Source organism: Lathamus discolor, chromosome 3, assembly GCF_037157495.1.
Source record: "Lathamus discolor isolate bLatDis1 chromosome 3, bLatDis1.hap1, whole genome shotgun sequence".
In the NCBI taxonomy this organism is placed as follows: domain Eukaryota; kingdom Metazoa; phylum Chordata; class Aves; order Psittaciformes; family Psittacidae; genus Lathamus; species Lathamus discolor.
The window spans coordinates 149,887,750-149,911,195 of record NC_088886.1 but is presented as its reverse complement, the minus strand read 5'-3'; the positions used below and the strand labels follow the sequence as shown (position 1 = coordinate 149,911,195).

General features: G+C 43.8%; 1 protein-coding gene across 2 annotated transcripts in view; it reads right to left on the bottom strand.

Moving 5' to 3' along the window:
- DOCK1 (dedicator of cytokinesis 1) overlaps nucleotides 1–23,446 on the bottom strand; it is a 320,534-nt gene that overhangs the window by 5,779 nt on the left and 291,309 nt on the right. For both annotated transcript variants that reach the window (XM_065672474.1, XM_065672475.1), the window contains exons 49-51: nucleotides 19,215–19,413; nucleotides 13,212–13,365; nucleotides 7,822–7,967 (exon numbers count right to left, since the gene is read on the bottom strand). In XM_065672474.1, the coding sequence (XP_065528546.1) occupies nucleotides 7,822–7,967; nucleotides 13,212–13,365; nucleotides 19,215–19,413 (499 nt within the window). The remainder of the gene's footprint in view (nucleotides 1–7,821; nucleotides 7,968–13,211; nucleotides 13,366–19,214; nucleotides 19,414–23,446) is intronic.

Below are 23,446 nucleotides of genomic sequence, written 5' to 3'. Positions count from 1 at the left end.
CACTACGCACGTTCGGGATGCACTAGAAATCAATTAAAGAAGATGAAAAATGCATGGTTTTCCTATTCTGTGACGAAGCAAAGTAAGAGATCAGAATGCTTTTCGTTTCCTATCAGAAAATACTATTAAAATCCACCACCACCACCAAAAATCCGACAAAATTTGATTCTCCCAAATGCTCCTTGTGGCCCTGCAAGAGATTTCTTCCTGGGCAACTCTTTCTTTGAAACGAAATGGTCATCAACATGTCAAGCTATAGAGATCCAATCGAAAGCACTTTAGTTGGAAGGATTAACAGATCTAATTAGGTCAGAAGCAGTAGAAATGAGATGTAAATAGGCTGTCAAGTACACGGGACTGTGTAAATGCTTTCACATCCTGAGCTCTGAGTAGTTCCTTCTCACTTACACCGCTGTTTTTAGTATGGGGACGAGGCACCTGACAAGCAGCAACTTGCTTATTTAATATCTGCAATGAAAAGTAACCCACAGTGTGAAGTCATGTCAGAACAGCACTCCCATTCTGAAGGAGCAATAATGTGCCAGCAGAGAGAATCAGCCCAAATCCCCTAATTTGAACCAAATTATCGACAGTTGAAGCTAACTCACTGTTTGACCCAGGGAGCAAAGTTAGATGGAAAATACCAAGGGAAACCGATGTAAAATGACTGTTTAAACTTTGCTGTCATTCTTCATCTGTCTGAGTTTTGTTTGAGTGTGCATCATGGCCATCAGCTGCCCTTGCTGAGTGTGCTTTGATAAGAGAAGGTAAAGTGGGTGAAGAAGAAGCTCCCCATGACCCAGCCTTAGGGTGCTCTTGAGCTCAGAACCCCACCGTGTGCCAGGCTGCACCCCCAGAGCGTGAGCAGCAGCTCACTGGGGGGATCTGCCCCTCTGCTGCGCTCTGGGGAGACCCCCCCCTGCAGCCCTGATCCAGCTCTGGGGCAGCAGCACAAGAGGGACGTGGAGCTGCTGGAGCGAGGGCAGAGGAGGCCATGGGGATGCTGCGAGGGCTGGAGCAGCTCTGCTCTGGAGCCAGGCTGAGAGAGCTGGGCTGGGGCAGCCTGGAGAAGAGAAGGCTCCTGAAGGGGAGACCTGAGAGCAGCTCCAGTGCCTGAAGGGGCTGCAGGGAACCTGGAGAGGGGCTTGGGACAAGGGCCTGTAGGGCCAGGCCAAGGGGAATGGCTTGAACCTGCCCGAGGGGAGACTGAGATGGGCTCTTAGGCAGAAGCTCTTCCCTGCGAGGGTGCTGAGGCGCTGGCACAGGGTGCCCAGAGAAGCCGTGGCTGCCCCATCCCTGGCAGTGCTCAAGGCCAGGTTGGACACAGGGGCTTGGAGCAAGCTGCTCCAGTGGAAGGGGTCCCTGCCCGTGGCAGGGGTTGGGGCTGGATGAGCTTTAAGGTCCCTTCCAATACAAACCAGTCTGGGACTCTATGATTTTTCCCTTAGTGCTCTTTGGCAGGACCCTGGTTGGGGGATCAGTGGGACATTCCCTGGAGGGATTCCCTGATGGGGCTGATGGCAGCACATGAGGGAGGAGAGCTTGCCCTAGCAGAGATCTACACGCTCACAAGGGGAGTACCTTGCTCCTGGTGCCTGCCATCTGTGTTAAACCACAGCTAATGCCATTTTCCCTATGTTGAACCACATTCCTGCATGAGGGGGCCATCAGTATTTGAGACCGCGCTGGCTAACTCGATTTGCAAAAGCACTGCCTTTCTGCTCTGGTCCGTACATAAACAGCCCTCCAGAGTTATGAGCAATACCCTCAGAATTAGGTTTCCACTCCACACTCAGACTGTATTTCTTACTGAAGGCCTGGGCCCTGCGAGAGCAATAAAGAAATGGATTAAGAATCGGGCAGAGCAAACCCCGCAGCCTGATCCCACGCTGATCCCACGGCCCCATCCAGAACAAAATCAAGGGTGCTGCTCAGGGACACGGCATGGGCTCCGTCCCTCTGGGCAGACAGAAGAAGAACACATTTTTCCCTCAAATCCCTGTAATAAGCAGCGGCAGCACATTGATTGTGAGGCTTATTAAAAAGTGACTCTGAGCTTTGTAGACATTCCTTGCTTAGGAAAAAGCTTAACCCACCAAAGCCTGGCTGAGGAGGAAAGTGCTGCAGACTTTGCCCTGGAGGAAGGGCTTGCAGCGCTTCCCATGTCCGGCAGGCAAAAAGAATGATCAGATGGTAAATAAACCCCCAAATTAGCTTTTTCTTTTAGGCACATTATATATACTGCTGTGTATCATGGGAAGCCTTTGTTCTGAGAGCCTGGGTTTGAAAATCTGGAGTATCAGAGGGGACACATTTCTTTCCATTTGTGAGCAAATGCAGCCCACAAAGTCAACTTTCTAATTCAATAAAGGAGCGTGACCAGCAGGGCGAAGCAGGTGATCCTGCCCCTCTGCTCTGCTCTTGTGAGACCTCACCTGGAGCATTGTGTGCAGTTCTGGGGTCCTCAACATAAAAAGAACATGGAACTGCTGGAACAAGTCCAGAGGAGGCCACGAGGATGATCAGGGACTGGAGCACCTCCCGTATGAAGACAGGCTGAGGAAGTTGGGGCTGTTCAGCCTGGAGAAGAGAAGGCTGCGTGGGGACCTCAGAGCAGCCTTCCAGTACCTGAAGGGAGTCTATAGGGATGCTGGGGAGGGACTCTTCATCAGGGACTGTAGTGACAGGACAAGGGGTAATGGGTTCAAGCTTAAACAGGGGAAGTTTAGATTGGATCTAAGGAGGAAATTCTTTCCTGTTAGGGTGGTGAGGCACTGGAATGGGTTGCCCAGGGAGGTTGTGAGCGCTCCATCCCTGGCAGTGCTCAAGGCCAGGTTGGACAGAGCCTTGTGTGGAATGGTTTAGTGTGAGGTGTCCCTGCCCATGGCAGGGGGGGTTGGAACTGGATGATCTTGAGGTCCTTTCCAACCCTAACTATTCTATGATTATATTAATATAATATTAATGTATATAATTATATATATTAATATAACAATGTGGCTTGGGGCAAGCTGCTCTAGTGGAAGGTGTCTCTGCCCATGTCAGAGGGTTGGAACTGGAGGAGCTTCAAGGTCCCTTCCCAAACCATTCCGTGATTCTACATGCTCCCTAATTTCTCTCTGTCCACATCAGGACAATACATTTGCTGAAGCCTTTAAGATCACTTTTTGCTCAGTGCAGCTAATGTGAGAGACAATGATATATGATGGTGTACGCATCATAACACACAAACAATCGCCTTGGTTTTTCCTTCCAATCTAAACACTTCCATTATATCCAGACAACCAGTCTCATGCTCCTCTGGTAACAGGATCCCAGAGACTCAGGCTCCACTGCCATCAGCCAGGCGAGACCGTTCTGGTCCTCACTTTCAGCCTCTGCTGTCCCTCCTTGCCAAGTTCTCTATCTATGCTGGATTGATCGATATGTTCTCATCCAAACCATTATCTGAAGCTTAGTAAGTGTTATAGCCAATATTATAAATCTAAGTGCTCCTTTGCCTATTTTCTTTGAGTTTCCCTTCTTGCTGTGAATACAAAGCAGGAGGGTGATTGGTATGCAAGGGTATGGATGAACCCATAAAGAATGATAACTGCCTAAAGGAATCCCTTGATGTAATAATAATCCTTCAAGGAGTCATAGACTTCTTTTTTTTACGATCCCATATATTATCAAGAGCATTTTTAGCAGAACAAATCATAGAGCGCAAGAATGCATACATAAGGGTTTCAGTTAACAACAGGTAGAGGACAATCAGAAAATTGTAATTAGAAGATCACCTGGATAAGACTTAAGGTCGACCAAGTTAACAGTGGAGTCCAAATAATCTGCGATTACTATCTCAGACACTAAATGATGTTATTGCCTGCAGCTTGATTTGATCATAGAATCATGGAATGGTTTGTGTTAGAAGGGACCTTAAGGCTCATCCAGTTCCAACCCCCTGCCACGGGCAGGGACCCCTTCCACTGGAGCAGCTTGCTCCAAGCCCCTGTGTCCAACCTGGCCTTGAACACTGCCAGGGCTGTATTTGATGTATTTGATGCAAATATCACTGCGTGCTTCTCAGTTCACTACAGCAGCTTTTTCTGGCTTTCATAACTGACTGCAAGACAACCAGAGCAAACAGTGTAGTAATTTCTCATACAGGGAGATGTTTCCATTCTAAAAGCTACTAAGATAATCTTATCTACAATATTTTAAACTGATTTTTCTTCACTGATACAAAGCCTGTGTAATTTAAAAGATGATCAGTTTACTAGACAGAGAGTTATAAAGTTATGAAATACGTAGCTATTTGACCCCTGAAACAGAAAGCATTAAAAACTGTGGAGTGGGATTTAATCACAGCAGTAATAAGAATTTATCCATCTGATCTTTTATGCCCTGCACTACTCATTTTCTTGATGTTCTTTAACAGCTTCCTTCCTATAAGCCTGATGAAACAGATGTGCAGAGTGATTGTTATAAGACTAGAAGCCTTCCCTAGAATTAATTCTAAGACTAATACATGTGGCTTTGTGACAAATCTGCTTTAGCTCCATTTTGCAGACTTTGAATGTGTATTTCCTCCTCTTGGAAAGTTTATACAAATACAGATGCTGTAGGAAAGCTTGGACAGTGAGCTAATGATGTACAGCCTGTACTTTATTGCATTTCTAAGGTATGCTTAAATCCTGAGGGCCTTCAACACTGGATATTACACAACGGGCTTAATTTCTATTACAAAATATATGAAAAGAAAGTGGAAGGAATCTGAGCAATGAAAGCTGCAAAGAGGAAAAATACTGAGCTGAATCAAACTCTGCAAAAAACCAACAGTATATTGCTTCCATTTTTGTGAACTTCCATTAAATGATGCAGAAACCCTGCTCATGACAGGTACAGGAGCTACACAAGGTCACATCCTCAACAGCAACGTGACCAAGGTTGGAAGCTGAGTTGTCTTCAGGTCTGGGCTTCAACCATCACAGCATGATGGCATTTACAGGCAGTACAATGAATATCAAGCATTCGGCCGTGAGTGGAAGCCCCTCAAACAGCCTCATAGAATAGTTTGGGTTGGAAGGGACCTTCAAAGCTCATCCAGTCCAACCCCTCTGCAATGAGCAGGGACATCTTCAGCTAGATCAGGTTGCCCAGCACCACATCCAGCCTGGCCTTGCATGGCTCCGGGGATGGTGCAGCATGAAAAAGGAAACTGGCTATTGGGATTTTACTCCTCACCATGTGTTTTGTCATCTCACTGTTTAATGCTTTTTAGCTGAAGAGTGAACTCTCATTAACAATACTGAGCTACCACCAGCACCTAAAGCTTACAGTATATTATAGGAACCGAATTTACTACCCTGGAGCTCACACAAGAGGCAGTTTGAGAAACTGGAAACCTCATCTGAATTCCTGAGGTTTCTTCCTGGAGATGGATTCCTCAGACCTGACTCCTGGCAGCCCTCCTGTAATTTTCCACTTAGAGGTCTGAATTCAGGTCAAGCGAGAGGTGGCCCCTGAGAGAGAAGCCTGGGAAATGGGTAAGAGCTTAGTACACTTTGATGGGAATTAGAGGAAAAGGGGTTGCAAAAAACCTTAGTGAAAGTATTTACTGAAACCATCTAGCAATGGGGAAGAACTGCAAAGAGAGGATGAGAGTAGAGAATTCCTCAATATATGAGGAATGAGTAAATGAGTATGACGTATGACGAATGAGTAAAACATGGTGGGTTTAATAACATTACTCATATTCCTGAAGTTTCTTCTGTATTTGCTTTTTTTCATCATTTCAACACCAAATTCCTGCAACAACACAGTTACAATTTCAATCATTGAAAAGCTGGACTTGTGTTGTGCACTGTGACTGTCTTAAACAGAACTATTCCAGAGCTAAAACGGAACTCCCAAACTCATGGAATGGTTTGTATTGGAAGGGAGCTTAAAGCTCATCCAGCTCCAGCCCCTGCCACGGGCAGGGACCCCTTCCACTGGAGCAGCTTGCTCCAAGCCCCTGTGTCCAACCTGGCCTTGAGCACTGCCAGGGATGGGGCAGCCACGGCTTCTCTGGGCACCCTGTTCTCTGCTGAGATTAGAAATGCTTTCTCTAACCATAAGATTTACTGAAAAGCAGATTACTCAATAGAAGTTCATTTGAATGATGAGCTGCAGAGAAATGCTGCAAACCACTCCTGCAAACAAATAAGAACCACTACCACTGGGTGCTTTTGCACAAAACAACAGCTTGGCCAAAGTTACGCATTTCAAAGCGAAAGAGAAAAAAAGCTCTGGTATTGGGTTTGAGTGGCAAGATGTTGGTATCAGGGGGACTAAAGGGGTGGCTTCTTTGAGAAGCTGCTAGAAGCTTCCTCCAGCTGGCCCCAAGATGGCCTCTCTGCTGTGATAATGTACTGAAGAAGGGGGGAAAACCTGCACGACAGCAACTACAGCCAAAGATAAGAGTAAGAAGGCCAGGCTGGACAGAGCCTTGGATGGGATGGTTTAGTGTGAGATGTCCCTGCCCATGGCAGGGGGGTTAGAACTGGATGATCTTGAGGTCCTTTCCAACCCTAACTATTCCATGTGAGAGGAACAGCCCTGCACGCCACAGGGTGTGTGGAGAAAGAGGGGAAGAGACCATGGTGGAGCAGGCATCAACCTGCAGCTCAGGGAGGACTCCGCACCAGAGCGGGAGGATGCCCAAAGGAGGCTATGATACCATGAGGAACCCAAGCTGGAGCAGTCCATGAAGAACTGCAGCCCATGGGAAGGACTCACAATGAAGAAGTCCTTGGAGGACTGTCTGCTGTGGGAGGGACCCCATGGCAGAGGGGGCAAGAGTGCGAGGTGTCCTTCCCTGATGACGAAGGAGCAGCAGAGACAACGTGGGATGAACTGACCACAACTGTCATTCCCCATCCCCTGGTGCTGCTAGGTGGGAGGAGGTAGAGGAAATGGGGGTGAAGTTGAGCCTGGGAAGAGGGGAGGGGGGAAAGTGTGTTAAGATTTGGGTTTATTTCTCATTATCCTACTCTGATTTGATTGGCAACAAATTAAACTAATTTCCCCAAATCAAGTCTGTTTCCTATGAGTGACTCTTCCTGTCCTTATATCAACCCATGAGCCTTTTGTATATATTTTCTCTCCCCATCAAGCTGAGTAGGGGGGTGACAGGGCTGCTTTGGTGGGCACTCAGCATCCAGCCACTGTCATAGAATCGTAGAATCATAGAATAGTGCCAGTGAAGACCTCCCCCAACTCTTTAAACACACATATTTTTTCCTTCAAAAAAGAAAATAAATGGCCCTGCTTTAAAGAAAAGAGCCAAACTAGTTTTAAATGCTTCCAGAATACAGGAAAACGCTGAAAAAGCGCGTTTTCTTTGGAAAGCTGACAACAATGTTGATGATGAAGAGTGTTTCTGAGCTCCTTCCCTCAAAGGGGGCACATGTGTTTGCCTCTAGGAAATAAGCGGCGATAAGAAATAGCTCCCGAAAAGAAAGATGTCAGATGCGTGTTCTATTTACTTCCCTGAGGAAGTAAAGGCTGTTAAATCTAACTTGCTGCTGAGACTATATCCTGTTGGTTGAAGCTCCCTCACTGACACAGCTAACAGCATTTTGCTTGTCCTCTCCACCAGAATGAATCCGACCTCCCTCCAGGTTGGTCCCTTTGAGTGATGCTGTTCCCTTACGCTCTACACACTTGTTTGGAACAGCAGGAATCTCTGGACCTGGACCTGAAACATCCACGAGCAGAATTGCATCTCACTGCGGATTGTTCAGGGTACAAAGGCAAAGAAAACTGCAGAATATTATCATCCTCTCTGGGACTCACCCTTTGATGGGCAGGGGGGGAGGTCGTCGGGCTGATCAAGTCCTGACTTTCCATGAGGTTCCCATAATCGGCCATGCTTCCTTTGAGAGGCAGAGGAGGAGGAACGTCGGGGATGTCGGAGCTGGACATACCATTGAGCTCCAGGTCTGTAAAGATCAACACTGAGTTAGTTCATTCAGTAACTGAATCAAATCCAAAGATCCAGATTCCTACATCAGTTCCTACGGCGTTGATACTGCCGTTAACGCTGCACAAGCGCTATCTTTGTCTATGTCTTCATCTTTGTTACTTGAATGATGCCCTCTTTTTAATGGAAAAAGATTTTTCCTTCAGATTTCCTGCCAAAATATTCAGAGCTCAGCAAAGGTAATTTTTCTCAGCTGTAAGCTCTGCATTTTCACCTTCACACTCCAACAGAAGTTCTGGTAAGTGCACTAAGAAAACATAATTGAGCTGAGCTTTATTTACTTCCCCTCAGTAAAATAAAAGCATCTTGTTAATAAAATGCACAAATGAAAGCCTGTAATTAACTACATCTCCCTCAAAAACTTCCCAAGTCCAGGTAACTATAATAAATGAGCAGTCATTGGTTGTTGAGTAAATAAAATCACGCAAGAGAAAGTACAAAACATTTATTATTGCTGTTTGCTGGCTAGAAAGTTCCCTTCTCTTAGCAGATAAATCCTAGCAGGTAGGTGCTGTAAAGGCGAATAGCCTGAGGGCCAGTAAAGTTTATTGAGGCCTGAGTGATACATCGGTTTCGGTGTCGAAATCCACCCACGGTGTATTTCAGGGAAACGCAGTCATTTTAATACAGGCAAAACCCACTGTGAGCTCTACGAGATGAGAAACTTAATTTATTCCTTATAAATTAGGGAAGCGTTTTGACTTAGGAAATGAAGAAAAAGTTCTTTTTATTCCACTGGGGTGATTTGTGAAACAAGGGGAGGATTTGTTTATGCAGGTGTTTTGATTGCAAGGTTCCTTTCAGTATCTCACCAAAAGCATCCTTTTATCGCTCCTCCAAATGGCCTCTCGCTAACACAATTTAACTGTGAGGTGGCTGTATTGATTTGTCACTGAAAACTGTAATTTTCCTCTTCATCCTTTCACTTGAACTTTCAACTATGTCTGGACAAGAGTATTTTTCACCTTGGGACTTCAACATTTCAGTGGCTTCTACATCAGGCTGAAAAGAGTTGTTTGTCCTCCAGGACTTCAATTCCTTATTGCTTTTTCCAGTGCTCCTGTTCCACATCCTCCCCCTTCTATATAGATAAGATTTCTCCATTCCCTTCACATTCATAATGCTTTCTTTTAAATATCTCCATCTGAATCTATTTCTGCTGAGCTCAGGTCATCGAACACATAACTGGAAAACAACACCTCCTATCTGTAACTAAACATTGATGCTGTGAATGAACTTCCCTGATCATTCCGTATGAATTTCCCAGCCATATCATACATCTAAAGATCGTGAGGCATTTGACACCATAAACCTCACAAAACATCCTGCATGTCTCATCCACAACTGTGTATCTCTCTATATGATATATTTGTTTTCTCCCTGCAGTTATGGATAATACTGGGAGATCCATGAAGATGATCAGGGGACTGGAGCACCTCCCGTATGAAGACAGGCTGAGGAAGTTGGGGCTGTTCAGCCTGGAGAAGAGAAGGCTGCGTGGGGACCTCAGAGCAGCCTTCCAGTACCTGAAGGGGGCCTATAGGGATGCTGGGGAGGGACTCTTCATCAGGGACTGTAGTGACAGGACAAGGGGTAACGGGTTCAAACTGAAACAGGGGAAGTTTAGATTGGATCTAAGGAGGAAATTCTTTCCTGTGAGGGTGGTGAGGCACTGGAATGGGTTGCCCAGGGAGGTTGTGAGTGCTCCATCCCTGGCGGTGTTCAAGGCCAGGTTGGATGAAGCCTTGGGTGGGATGGTTTAGTGTGAGGTGTCCCTGCCCATGGCAGGGGGGTCGGAACTGGATGATCTTGAGGTCCTTTCCAGCCCTAACTATTCTATGATTCTATGATTCTATGTTTGGAGAATGGCATTTTCTTCAGTGTTGTGGCTTTAGCAGAACTTTTGCAGAACCTTGAAGCCTGCTTCAGAAATGGAAACCTTCATTTGGGATTTACTGTAAACATGATTTTAGGTCTCACTATACACATTTCTTGGGTGAAAACTGAAAATGAATATAATAACACACTACCACCCAAAGATAAAGTGAATTTAACTGCCTTAAGCACTTTATCTTTGTGTCTTACAGGATATTACAGTATCAACCAGCTCCATTTAAGCCACTGGATGGGGCTTTGAGCAACCTGCTCTAGTGGAAGGTGTCCCTGCCCATGGCAGGGGGTTAGAACTGGATGAGTTTTAAGATCTCTTCCAACCCAAACCACTCTATGACTACATGTAGACTAACAGGTGTTAATAGAAGATGATAAGACCAATTTTGTTAGGAATGATACAAAACCTTTGTTTCTTTAACGTTGACACTTGGAAGATCAATGGAAAGGCACAGGAGCCATGTTTTCACTAGGCCTGCAGGTGAAACAAGGTGTGGAGGCAACACTTAACATCCGCAATACTCTGAACAACCTACATGGTCACCAACTATCTGTGCAGCTGTGTTCTGCTCTGCTTCTGTCCCTATCCCTACATTACAGCACTAATTTTCTGCAGCCCCCACTGTGTTCCTACACGGCACCTTCACTACCTTATCCCTTTGCAAAACAGCAATAAATGAATCCCTTTGAATGTGGACAGAGTATTTCCATCCACATGAACAGGTCATAATAGGCATTAACAACATCATTTGCATTCAGTCTGTCAAACTATTTAGTAGAACAACAACAACGTTCTATAATGAAAAAAACCTACTTGCCCTGACTAGCTAATCTCTCCCACAGTTTAATGAAATCCAGGAGTCACCAACCCTTCTGCAGAAACAGGTATTGACACAAACTGCAGTCATTTTCAGTTGTGTTTCAAGATCTATTTGCTACAGATCTACTCATTTTCTCTTGCTCCTTTCAGCTGAACTACACCTTGCTAACTCAGGCACTGTACAAATAATTACTCATCATTTCAGGTTGGTTGTCATTATTCAAGGTGTTTCATCAGACTAATATGCTCTGAATATTTATTCCTTGCCTTACATGGGCCACTGAGAATATCTTTGAGCTGGCAGGAGAACAGTTAGATGCCTGGTTTTTTCCATCTTAACCTAATGATCAGCTTTTACACTCCCTTCTCCTAAACTGCCAGCTAACAAGCAACCAGGATTACTTAGCAACCCATTAACTGCGTTCAGCCAATTTATGCATTGAAGTAACTTCTTGATCCTTGGAATTCCTAAAATCATTTATCACGACAAATCCTCAATTAGGGACAAGACCCATCGATTTGGCAAGAAGCTGAACCTGTTCTATGTAACACCCATAAATCTCCAGCACATATATATTATTTACTATCATATACTATTTATATTTAAAGATATATAGCAGCCTTCCAGTATCTGAAGGGGGGCTATAGGGATGCTGGGGAGGGACTCTTCATCAGGGACTGTAGTGATAGGACAAGGGGTAACGTATTCAGATTTAAACAGGGCAAGTTTAGATTGGATACAAGGAAGAAGTTATTTCCTGTTAGGGTGGTGAGGCACTGGAATGGGTTGCCCAGAGAGGCTGTGAGTGCTCCATCCCTGGCGGTGTTCAAGGCCAGGTTGGATGAAGCCTTGTGTGGGATGGTTTAGTGTGAGGTGTCCCTGCCCATGGCAGGGGGGTTGGAACTGGATGATCTTAAGGTCCTTTCCAACCCAAACCATTCTATGGTTCTATGATCTGTCTGCAGAAAAACATGATAACTTCAAATACTTTTTAAAAGCAGAAATCAAGTTAGTTTTAATAAAATGTACACAGGAAGAACCAATCCAGTTCAAAGAATATCTTTTGCATGAGCATATATCCTCTACTTCTCTGTATTTCCAGTTTTTAGCCAGTAGATTCTTGCTATCAAAACTGTAAAGAAGAGAAAGAGTTCAGTGCTATAAAAATATTTGTCTTAGGTGCCTGGCTCTGCAAAGGAAACATTGCATTGGTTTCCTCTTGCTCATCCTATTTGATATATATATATAACTATTCTATGATTCTATGATTCTATCCCTCTTCCATACGTCTGCAATCAACAATTTCAAATCATTAAAGCAAAGCCACGTGCCTTTAGAAGACAGTTCTGTTGCTATAGATCTGTAGAATAAACACATTCCAGCTCACAGGAAGTGTATCTGCAACTGGCAACGAGAACTTTCCAAACCTCTGTTTGAGGGAAAAGGTTTTAAGTACCACAAAACACAAAATAAAACAGTGACCTTGATGGAACAAGACTTTCTTCTTAAAATGGACCATCTATTCTCCCCTTTACTAATTTCACTGAACTCTTGATAACTGTACTAGCATTTGGGTACGTGTATCAAGTATATCAAAAGATAATACATTACTGTTTTATCCTTTGCTAGCAGTTAAAAACTCTGAATAGCAGGTTTTGGACAACAGCACAGGCATGGGTGCTGTGTTACACCCAGTTTTGCAATAGGCGTTCCTGAAGACTGAAGCAAACAGGTGATATTTTACAGAGAACAGGGGAAGTTTAGGTTGGATCTAAGGAGGAAATTCTTTCCTGTTAGGGGTGTGAAGCACTGGAATGGGTTGCCCAGGGAGGTTGCGAATGCTCCATCCCTGGCAGTGTTCAAGGCCAGGTTGGACAGAGCCTTGGGTGAGATGGTTTAGTGTGAGGTGTCCCTGCCCATGGCAGGGGGGTTGGAACTGGATGATCTTGAGGTCCTTTCCAACCCTAAATATTCTGTGATTCTATGATTCTATAGAAACTGAGTGATAGATGTTAATGTCAAAAAATACATCAAAAAGACCGGCTTTTTTCCCTCTCCTGGCTTGTACTCACTAAGCAGCAAATAAAAGCTGGTTTCAAGTACAATTACATTAAAAGATTTTTTTTCTCAGCCTTTATGCTCCAAAACCCCCCAAATCCAATACAGAATCAAACCCAACACTAATTTTTGACAGTTACTCTATATGTAAGAAATGGTTAATGATTATTTGACAAGGAAAAGCAACTTTTTCAATCCAACAACTTTGCTTTAGGAAACCGGTGAAATAATTGCTTCTGACAAATGCCAGGAGCATGATGTTAAGAGGTAAGTTCTTGTTCCTGCAAGCAATCCCATGGTGAGGGCGAAAAGAGCAGCTCCAAGGACTCAAACCACAGTGTAACGCAACGTTCAGGAAACACATCTCCCCACTACAAGTTATTTTATATGGAATTTGCTAGGAAAAGAAGATTTAGTTCAGCCTGAAGACTCACTGGACTGTATGCTGAAAGAAAGCTTTGTCCGTGGAGTTATTGGGGGTGGTGTCACTTGGGAGCTGGGAGGTGATGGAGAGACGGAGAAGCGTCTTTCACTTGAAATGACGTTTATGACTTGGCTTTTTGGTCTCTGTGGTCGCAGTGGGCTGATCTGCACAGGGGAAAAAACAGAGACATTAAAGGAATGCACGCTGTTACTGAAAGCAGAGCTTGGGATTGCTGCATTTTCCTCGCTACCTCTTAAACAGTAATAAGGCAATGGTAACGCACACAATACCTCTGATTTAATGCAGTATTTCACAGCTCCGAATGTTTTTCCCTTCCCCCAAGGAATCACAATGAGATTTAAGGCATACACCTTCCCGTAGCCTGGCATATTTTCCTGAAGCAATGAGCCAATTCCCCAAACTCGTGCTTTGTAACAGCCAAGGAAGTCTATATCCTCACACAACATTGTACAGCATTCAGAATCTTTTCTGTGTGTTGTGAAGGAGAAATCTGAAGTGAGGGAGGAGTGCTTCCTTTCGTTTTCACAAAACAAACCTTAAGAGGCTTTGTACAAAAGGCTGCGTCTCTGAGACCCTTCTATGGGAAATGAATGACCATAATGTAGGTAACTTCTTTTGGAGAGTTCATCAAGACCTCTCAGAAACATTCCCGATGCTAAAATTCAAGTTCTAACACTTCCAAGATCTTTTAAAGCATATTTTTAGTATAAAGGATAAGCAAAGGAATCACGTTCTCAGAGGCATATAATCATAACAAAGCAACTCAGGAAATCACAGGAATTGATTAGGAAAGCTGCAATGCCAGAATCCAGAGAAAACCCAACAACTAGAATCACGGTCCCAAGTTAACCTGGTCTGTAGCTGCTTATCTCAAATAAACCTTAATTTCTTCTGTGACTGATGAGCTTGGTCCTCTTACAGCTTCACATGGCTCTGCCAGGGAATACGAACTCTCTGGAGACCACTAATCCGTGATAAACCCATTGTTAATATTTTTTGGGCTGACAAAAGCAAGATCAATAGTGAGTGATGTTAAATGCCACTAAGTCCATAAAACGAGCAGCCTGTTATTCTGATTGCACACACAAGCCTTCGAGTGGCCTGTTCACTTCCTGGTTTCAATGTTAGGTTTGTGTCGTGGTTTAAACTGAACCACAAACCTCGTTCACTCACTCCCCCCCCTTTTTGCCCTCCCCCTGCTCCTGGAGGGACGGAGAGGAGAATGGAAAAGAATGCAACTCCCATGGGTTGAGATAAGAACAGTTCAGTAACTAAGGTATAACACAAACCACTGCTGCTACCACCAATAGTAATAATGATAAAGGAAATAACAAGGGAAGAGAATACAACACCTCAGCACCAGCCGACCGATAACTCGCCCCACTCCCCCGAGCCGAGCACCGACCGATACCTCCTCCAACCCTGCAGTGAACCAGCCCTTCTGGGTAACTCCCAGTTACATCCTGGCCATGACGTGCTGTGGTATGGATACCTCTTTGGTCAGTTTGGGTCAGGTGTCCTGTCTCTGCTTCCTCCCGGCCTCCCCTCCTCCCTGGCAGAGCAGGAGGCTCACAAAGTCCTTGGCCAGACCAAACATTTGAGCAGCAACTGAAAACATCGGCGTTATCAGCGCTGTTCCCAGGCCAAAAGATCAAAACACAGCACTGCACTAGCTACTAAGAAGGAGAAAAATGACTGCTACTGCTGAACCCAGGACAGTTTGCTATCACAGAATCAAAGAACGAACAATGAGAATTTATGTTAAAGAAGTTTATGTAATACTTAAAAGAGGATACAAATCTTTAGTAAACTGTGAAGACATCACTGACCATCTTCACATACCGAAATGCTTAGGTTACCCTCTGACATGATCATAGCAGTACAAGATCTCTGTAATTAGGGCTTGGGTTTTGATCAGTCCATAAATTCCTTATGAGTACAGTGAAATTCGGAAAGAAGTATTGGAACTGGATGATCTTAAGGTCCTTTTGAACCCTAACTATTCTATGATTTAAGCCATGCCACTAGACAAAACAGCCTCTGAATACTCCTTTTTAAAGGATATATAAAAGCTCCAAGAACTGATTCTACAGTTTTATAATCTACCCATGTTCTTCCATTGCAATTCATGTTATCGGAAAAAAAAGGAAACTCTTATATAAGAGAATCCATCAGAGTGATGGAAATACTCATTTTGTTAGAGAACATCATCTTTGAAGGGATAGCAGAAGCTCTGCAGAGATGGGAAAGGCCACTGTCTGACATGCTGCTGCACGTCTCACTTGATACTCTCTGTAAAATTGGTATCAGTCTTGCAAGGACATTGCACAAAGTAGTGGGTAAAGAGGATCTAGAACAGATTCACATATAAGGTTGTTGCAGCCTTCTCTCCTGAAAGCAAACGCCTCCTAACGGCCTATTTGTAGTGTGTAAAGAACGATTTCGAATCCGAGTGTGGTCAAGCATCAGCTAACTGTGAGATGTGTGTGGTGGGGTGAATATCTGAAACTGGACTTTTGAACCACCAAGCACAAGCCTGCTACCTGCCAGCTACACCTGGCTTGGGCTGCTTGTAACCTGTGATGACATGTGGATGAAACAGAAGTGACACACAACGAACCCTCCTACTAACACACAGAGGTAAGCCAGTGATTAAGAGGCTGACCATTCACTGTGCTCCTGCACATCCATCATTCTGACATATCTCTCCACCCAAATCCATCACATGTTCTCATTTATTCCATCTCATCCATGACAATTTTGAGCACTGTTTTTCCAGGCTGCTGAGTATCCTTCAGCACCACCTCAGACCACACTTCATCGCCCAGTCTTGCTCACGAGAACATGGTGTGTCAGATGTGCCATAAGTCACTCTGTAGTCAGCACGTTTGGGGTCTGCCACATCATTCCTACCCACAGAGCAGCCTCCTCCATAGAAGAAAGATGGGCTTGATCCATCTGGTGTTGGCAAATCCAAGCTGGATGTTATTCTTTCACCCATTCTCTTGAAGATACTTCTAAATTGTCACCGCACCAAAGAAAAGCATGTCTTCTGCTGTAAAGCCCTCAAATATTTGACAAGTCAAGACTGAGAATCCATTAGAAAATTCACCAAAGAACTGAAATCTTGTAATCGAATTAATGATGGTACAAGCGAGTTCTAAACTCTCAACAGCACGAATCAAGTAACTATCATACAAAATCTAGTAACTAATAGTAGTTTATTACCTAAATCTCACTTTTAAAGCTCTTTAAATCTTTCACTTTAATTTCAATTTCTAGTAAAATCTGGATTCCAACTTTTTTCTTTTGGAAAAAACTAATCTCTAATTTTCCTCCTCTTCCATTGCATCATCACCTTTTCTTCTCACAAACTTTCGGCTTCCAAGTTATTCATACCAGAGAAGCCAAAACGCTTTATTCTTCATAAAACACAGAAGTAACAGTGCTCTGGGAGTAATTTCAACTTAAAAAGGGAACTGTTACAGAGTTCAGCCCACAAAAGTAGAACGATGGAAAAGCTGAATTCTAACCCACAAAAGATAAGAATATCCCTTTTATATCATTAACAAGGGGACATGTCTGCAGAACGCAAAGAGTTTAAGACAAATTTTATCTTTAAGCTGCTTGCCATGATATGTATCAAATTCCTGAAGACAGCAGTGGGAATTGTGCAACCGCTCTTGTAAACTGATCTCAAGAGAGCGGTTCCTCTATTTCACCTGCAAGAGAAAACAAACTGCGCTAACAGCAAGCATTAAAAATTGACTCAGGCATTTTGGAGCTCATCAAGGAGTTTGCGGATACTGAAAAAGGAGTTTTGCTCTCACCAGCAAGCTCCTTTTCTTATTATTGATCCATGGACTTCAAGAAGCTGAAAGTAACTAATTCTGACATTTGATTTCCCTCCCTCTCTATAACCAGTGGAGTATCAGTCATACCAGTCATGCACTGAAAGCTTGACTGGGAAGAGCGGAAAACTTGAGCCAGACCATGTTGGGCTTTGCTTGGTTTTGTTCCTCCAGTGACAAATGGGAATATGCCTTGAAGGGTTCACGTGTCCTTTCTAGCCAGCATTTGCATTTTTCCAGTCATAAGCAATCTTCTCCAATGCCCAAGACCTCTCAGAGATGACAGTGACCTTGCAGTGACACCAAACAGCTCTCCAGCATCCTTGGATGCCTTCCATCTGGTCTAGTGGAAGGTGTCCCTGCCCATGGCAGGGGTTGGAACTGGCTTTAAGGTCCTTTCCAATACAAACCAGTCTGGGATTCTATGATATGGAAATCTCACCAAAAGTATTCTCTGTCTGAAAACACTCTAACAATGCTGACCTGGCTCCATTTAAGCAAACCATGGCTGATCCTAAATGTGCTGAATTCAATGGGAAAACTCGTTGGATTCAAAGGAGTGAAAAGCCTGAGATGCGCAAAGGGGATTTTATCTGAGGTTTTCGCTGAGCTAACACTTGGTCTACAGCAGACGGAACAACTCTGACCTTCCCAGCTGTTAGAAGGCACATCTGAGACATTAAGCTCATCTTCAAAGGGAAAAGGAGGAGCAAACCCAGCAAACAGAGGAACAATGGCTGAAAACGTAACATTCCACCACAAATAGCAAAGAAAGAGACTTACAGGTTATAGTTATCACAAGCCAGGGAGAAATCATTTTGCAAGTCCAATGTAAATGGCACAGCCACCAAAGCAAGACTCTGCTGAGTTACAGGTTGGCTCTACAAGTACCTGTGCAAATCTGTGAAAGAACATTACACTTCACCTGGAGCACTGTGTGCAGTTCTGGTGTCCTCAACATAAAAAGGACATGGAACTGCTGGAACAAGTCCAGAGGAGGCCACGAGGATGATCAGGGGACTGGAGCACCTCCCATATGAAGACAGGCTGAGGAAGTTGGGGCTGTTCAGCCTGGAGAAGAGAAGGCTGCGTGGGGACCTCAGAGCAGCCTTCCAGTACCTGAAGGGGGCCTATAGGGATGCTGGGGAGGGACTCTTCATCAGGGATTGTAGTGACAGGACAAGGGGTAATGGGTTCAAACTGAAACAAGGGAAGTTTAGATTGGATCTAAGGAGGAAATTCTTCCCTGTTAGGGTGGTGAGGCACTGGAATGGGTTGCCCAGGGAGGTCGTGAGTGCTCCATCCCTGGCAGTGTTCAAGGCCAGGTTGGATGAAGCCTTGTGTGGGATGGTTTAGTGTGAGGTGTCCCTGCCCATGGCAGGGGGGTTGGAACTGGATGATCTTGAGGTCCTTTCCAACCCTAACTATTCTATGACTCTGTGATTCTTTCTGAAGGGCAAACTTTAAACGACTGGCTTCCAAACAGGTGTCCAGGCAGAGATTTGGAGGTTACACGTTCACACAATCCTTGCTCCAGCTTCAAATGGCTTTGCTTTCAGTTTCAGAGCTAAAATTTCTCGTTACCCAAGCCTTTAGGATAGTTTCAGTGAATTAAATACATGCCAAGAAGAGAGGGCTTAAGAGAGATATATCCTGTAGTTACTATCCTTACACACAGCCACCACTGGAACTGCTCATGATTTTCTGCTCAAAATAGCCTTCAAGAATATATAATTGACACACACAAAATGACCTTGTAACATTCCCACCAAACAGTGTCTTGCAGTTGTCAGCTGAAATATGAGAAAACCCATCAGGATCTATTGGGAACCTTAAATATCAAAGAGGCTGCTAAAATGGTAGCATTTATTTTACTTAGGATATACCATCTGTTCCTTTTATCAAATAGTCCTATATAGCTTTTGGTTGAGATTTTCTTATGAGAGACTGTAATTGTTTTACACTGTAAATAAACCCTGCGTTTTTGATGTATTATCACACATATTACTATCGTAGCATATTCCTTTGGAGATAGTTTTGGTCTAAAAAGAAACTAAATCACAAAACCCACCACTTTTCTTTAAAAAAGAGAAAGAACACTGCTCAGAATTAGATAAAGCATTACTTGCAAATCAAGTTACCGTTTCTGACAGGATCACTGCTTCAGACTGCTGCAGAGAAATATCAGTAGATTTAAATTCTTTATCAAATATCTCTTGATGTTTGCTGTTCCTTTTCTCCTTCTTCTTTTCCTTCTTATCTTTATCTAGGTCATCCTTGTCCAATTTATCTTGAGACCTAGAATGCATCTTTTTGGGCAGGAGGGGCTCCAGCACAAACCTAAAGGAAATTGTTGATGGTTAGAGCACTAAAATACCATTTGGAAAACGTGTAACTTTTGTTTGTATGTTTCCCAAAGTCTCCTTTCGTAGAATCACAGGATCATCTACGATCCTTTGAGTTCGCGATGCCTTGCTAAGCCAGGAGAACTCAGCAGAGAGAAAAGGAGGGGGCAGAAGGTTGTAACAATCGTAATTGTCTGACAATAAAATTTACTGCTGAAGATCCAATACCGGGTGTTTCCCTGCTCTGTAGTAAATTAACTGGTTTACAGCTACACAAACCCCTGAGTTCCACTGTATGTGGTTTACATAACAATGAGGTTCCCATCCAGCACTCCCACTACACATGGCAGGGGTGCCAGCACCCACCTGGAAAGCAGCACTATATAAGCATAGGTACTTGCACAGTGCATTAAAGAAATGTCACTCCTATGTTCCCTGCACCCCTGGTAGACGCAGTCCATGTGTCTACCAGTGCCAAGTCCCCAAATTCCTCCTGGATCTTCATTTTTTTGGCTTCATTTGGGTGGAGAAAGAGGACGTATTTATTCCCCAGAGAAGGAGTAACAGCTCAGAAATTGCTTTGCAGAGGTGGAGTGATTTTCTGTGGAACACGCACAACAGAAAGTGCTTTTTATCCTTGTAACTCACGACAATTACAGCGCCTGCTCTCTGAAAAGCAAACAACATCACCCTTAATGCAAGGGAAACACCTATACAGGGCACAAAAGCAGGAGGTATAGAGGTTTATCAGCAGACACAAGCCCCATTCCTGTCTCTAATAACACCTTGTTTCTATATTTGGTTTTGCATGCATTTTTATAGCATTTTGGTTTTGTATTATATATATAATCCTATACTTGAGGGCATATATCCATATGAGTGCCCACACACAGTCAAAGACCCACACCTCTGCTCCCCTACAGCATGCCCTGGTAAGGGGAACCCAGGAGGGCTGAGCTGAGCTGTTCTGGTGTTCCAGACACACTCCAGAATGACAAATCAGCCAGATACTAGCAAAGGGCAAGGTGAGTTTCCAAAACCCAGATGTATTTTCCCACCTGGAATGCTTCAAGTGTGTGAATACAGGCAAGCTTGATGTACTACGGCCATCAGCTCTGCAATCTTTACAGTTCATGACTATTATTTTTCTGGCTACAAAGGAAAAAATCTTTAGCGGTTGAAGGAACTTTTAACGGAAAACTTCATTTTTCAACGGGTTTTTATTGCGTAGGGAAAGCACCATTCTAGAGTAATATTGGAACTCTTCTTAGCTAATTTAAAGGAATCTTATCTTACCTTTTTTAATGACCTGTTTAAATACAAGGTAGGTATTTTGATCTTCTTGAGCTAAACCATCCTTAGGTAGACAAAGTATTTTATGATCTATTTTATATTATAAACTAATACACCAAAACCATACCTTGGCCAGATTTTACCTGATTGTACCCTGACAGGTTTTCATCACATTACAAAACTGAAACCAAACCAAAAATCCCCCCCGAAAAGGAACCAGCTTATGTTTTAACATTGGGAAAGTATTTACTATCCCATGGGGATGCATGCACGTGCAGGCCACAATCTTAACTATGTTCAGTTTTGTCCCTCTATACAAAAAAGATGTGGATGGGCTGAAGATGGTCCAGAGGAGGGCCATAAAGATGATCCAAGGGCTGGGAAGCTAACGAGGAAAGGCTGAGAGAGCTGGGCTTGTTCAGAGAAGCCTGGAGAAGGCTCAGAGGAGACCTTATCACCATGTTCCAGTATTTAAAGAGTGGCTACAAAGAAGATGGAGACTTCCTTTTTACAAGGAGTCCCATGGAAAAGACAAGGGGTGACGGGCACAAGTTAATCCTGGGGCGATTCCAACTGGACACAAGAGGAGAATTTTTCTCAATGAGAACTATCAGCCATTGGAATAATCTCCCCAGGGAAGTGGTGACTCCCCAGTGTTGGACACTGTTAAGATCTGGCTGGAAAAGGTGGTAGGATGTCTAGTTTAGATCATGCTTTGCCTAGAAAGGCTGAACTGGGTAATCCCTGAGGTCCCTTCCAATGTGGTATTCTGTGATTCTATTGAAACACTGAAATTTGCAGTACAGTAATCCTAATCATCTCCATCAGCAGCAATACCCGAAATTACTACTCTTTGTTATGTTTGAAGCACTAAAGGCCATTCAGTCTTTATCCTGAGTCAGCTCATTCAATGCAAAGAAGCTCCATCCTGCGGCAGAGGCCCCTGAGCCATTATGCCTCATAACCAAAGCCCAAACCATGTGGTTTGGGAGACAAAACTGCAAGCTTTCTTCATCCCGTTCTACAGATAGGGAAAAGGGAGGGTTATGATTTGCCCAGGGCCACAACGCCTGGGCCAGAAGACACCAGCTCTCCAAACACCATGTGTTTTACCCACGAACTGCTTATTTTAGCTGCTTCTACGAGGCTGGAGGGCAGCAACAGCCACCTCGTAGGCTGATTGCAAGTTTACAAAAGGAATTGCCATCCTTCAGACAATGATTAATTGCTTCCCTCCCAGGCATTACTATTATTAGGACTATTAATAATCCGTATGCAATGTATGGGTGATAAAGTGGGTTATCACACCGTGCTCCTACTTGAAGTACATTAGGACTTTCAACAGACGGCTGATCACACAGGCATACTGGGACTTCCCCACTTCCAACCACTGCTTAGAAGTGCTCAGATTTGTACTTCTAAGTCCCCCTTTAAGCAGGGAATAAACCCAAGGTCCTTTTCTAAAGTCAGAGTTTTATTTTACATAGAGTTGTAAAACGCATTATACATTGGGAGTTGTAAAACACATACTATGTCAATGTCTGCTTTGAGTTTTTACTGTTTAAAAGCTCCAAAGCAGGAGAAGCTGGAGATGGCATAAAATAGAAGTTGGATGAGCTGGGCAAGATAATCTGTGGGCTCTGTTTTTAATAGTTTCTTAGTTTCATCTGTAATCTCAGAATTAACATATGAAAAGGGGGAAAATGGAAAGCAGGAGAGGACAAATGACCATAACCAAAATCAACTATGGCAGGTACATGGGGGATTTTCTTTCAAGTTAGTAGTGACAAAGCACACACATGATTTTTACAGTCATTTGAATTCTTGAGATCCTTCATTATGTTCTTTACATCCGATGATATTTCTCTTGCTCCACTGATCAAGCAAATGAGCGTTTTCCCCAGGTTTTCCCAGTGATGACAGTTGTTCACTACAGTTTCCTCACATGGATCCCAGATGTATTGCTCCAGGCTTGAAGTAGGGTCTGAGCTACACTGTGATCTTCATAAGGGTTTTTTTTCATATACATACTAAGTGGACTCATGAGATGCTCCCAAACTGCTGAGTGCCACCTCCTTCAGCAAAGCAGGGATGGAGAGGTGAAAGTTAAGAAAATAGCATCCAATGAGAAATTAAATTATATAGAATGATTTTGAAGGGAAATAGATAAGTAGATGCAGGGAAGGAAAGAATCAGTATTTTTCTTCTGAGACAAAGTTGCCCACTATCCAGGGATGGATGCAGCAAGACAACGTTCGTGGATGAATTAAGTCAAAACACATTATCATCTCTGCTGTCCTACATTTATATCACCATGACTCACCGTGTATATGTTATGGAGGGTAATGCAATAGAGCTGAGTTGCAGTTCTTCCCAATGGGTAAATAAACTGTAACCAAGGGAAGTATCATATAGGTCCTTAGGTGCTGTGTTTAATTTTACACTCTGGTCAGGCAGAAACTGCCTCTGAAGGTTCACAGGGGACACTCATGTTTCTAGCTCTAAGTTAGCAGCCCTTCAGGAGGCTTGAAAAACCTGCCTCCTTGGTCATATATGAAGTTTCTGGATTATGGGAATGCCTGGGGAGAGGAAGAGGGAGAAAGAAACTTCTGAACCCCATAAAGCAAACAGATTATGCTGGTCTTTTGAGGGATGTGCCTGTGAGACAGGGCTTATCAACAGGATTCCTGGTTCTTGCATGAAATATCTTGATAAGTCTTGAAGTACAATGTTGC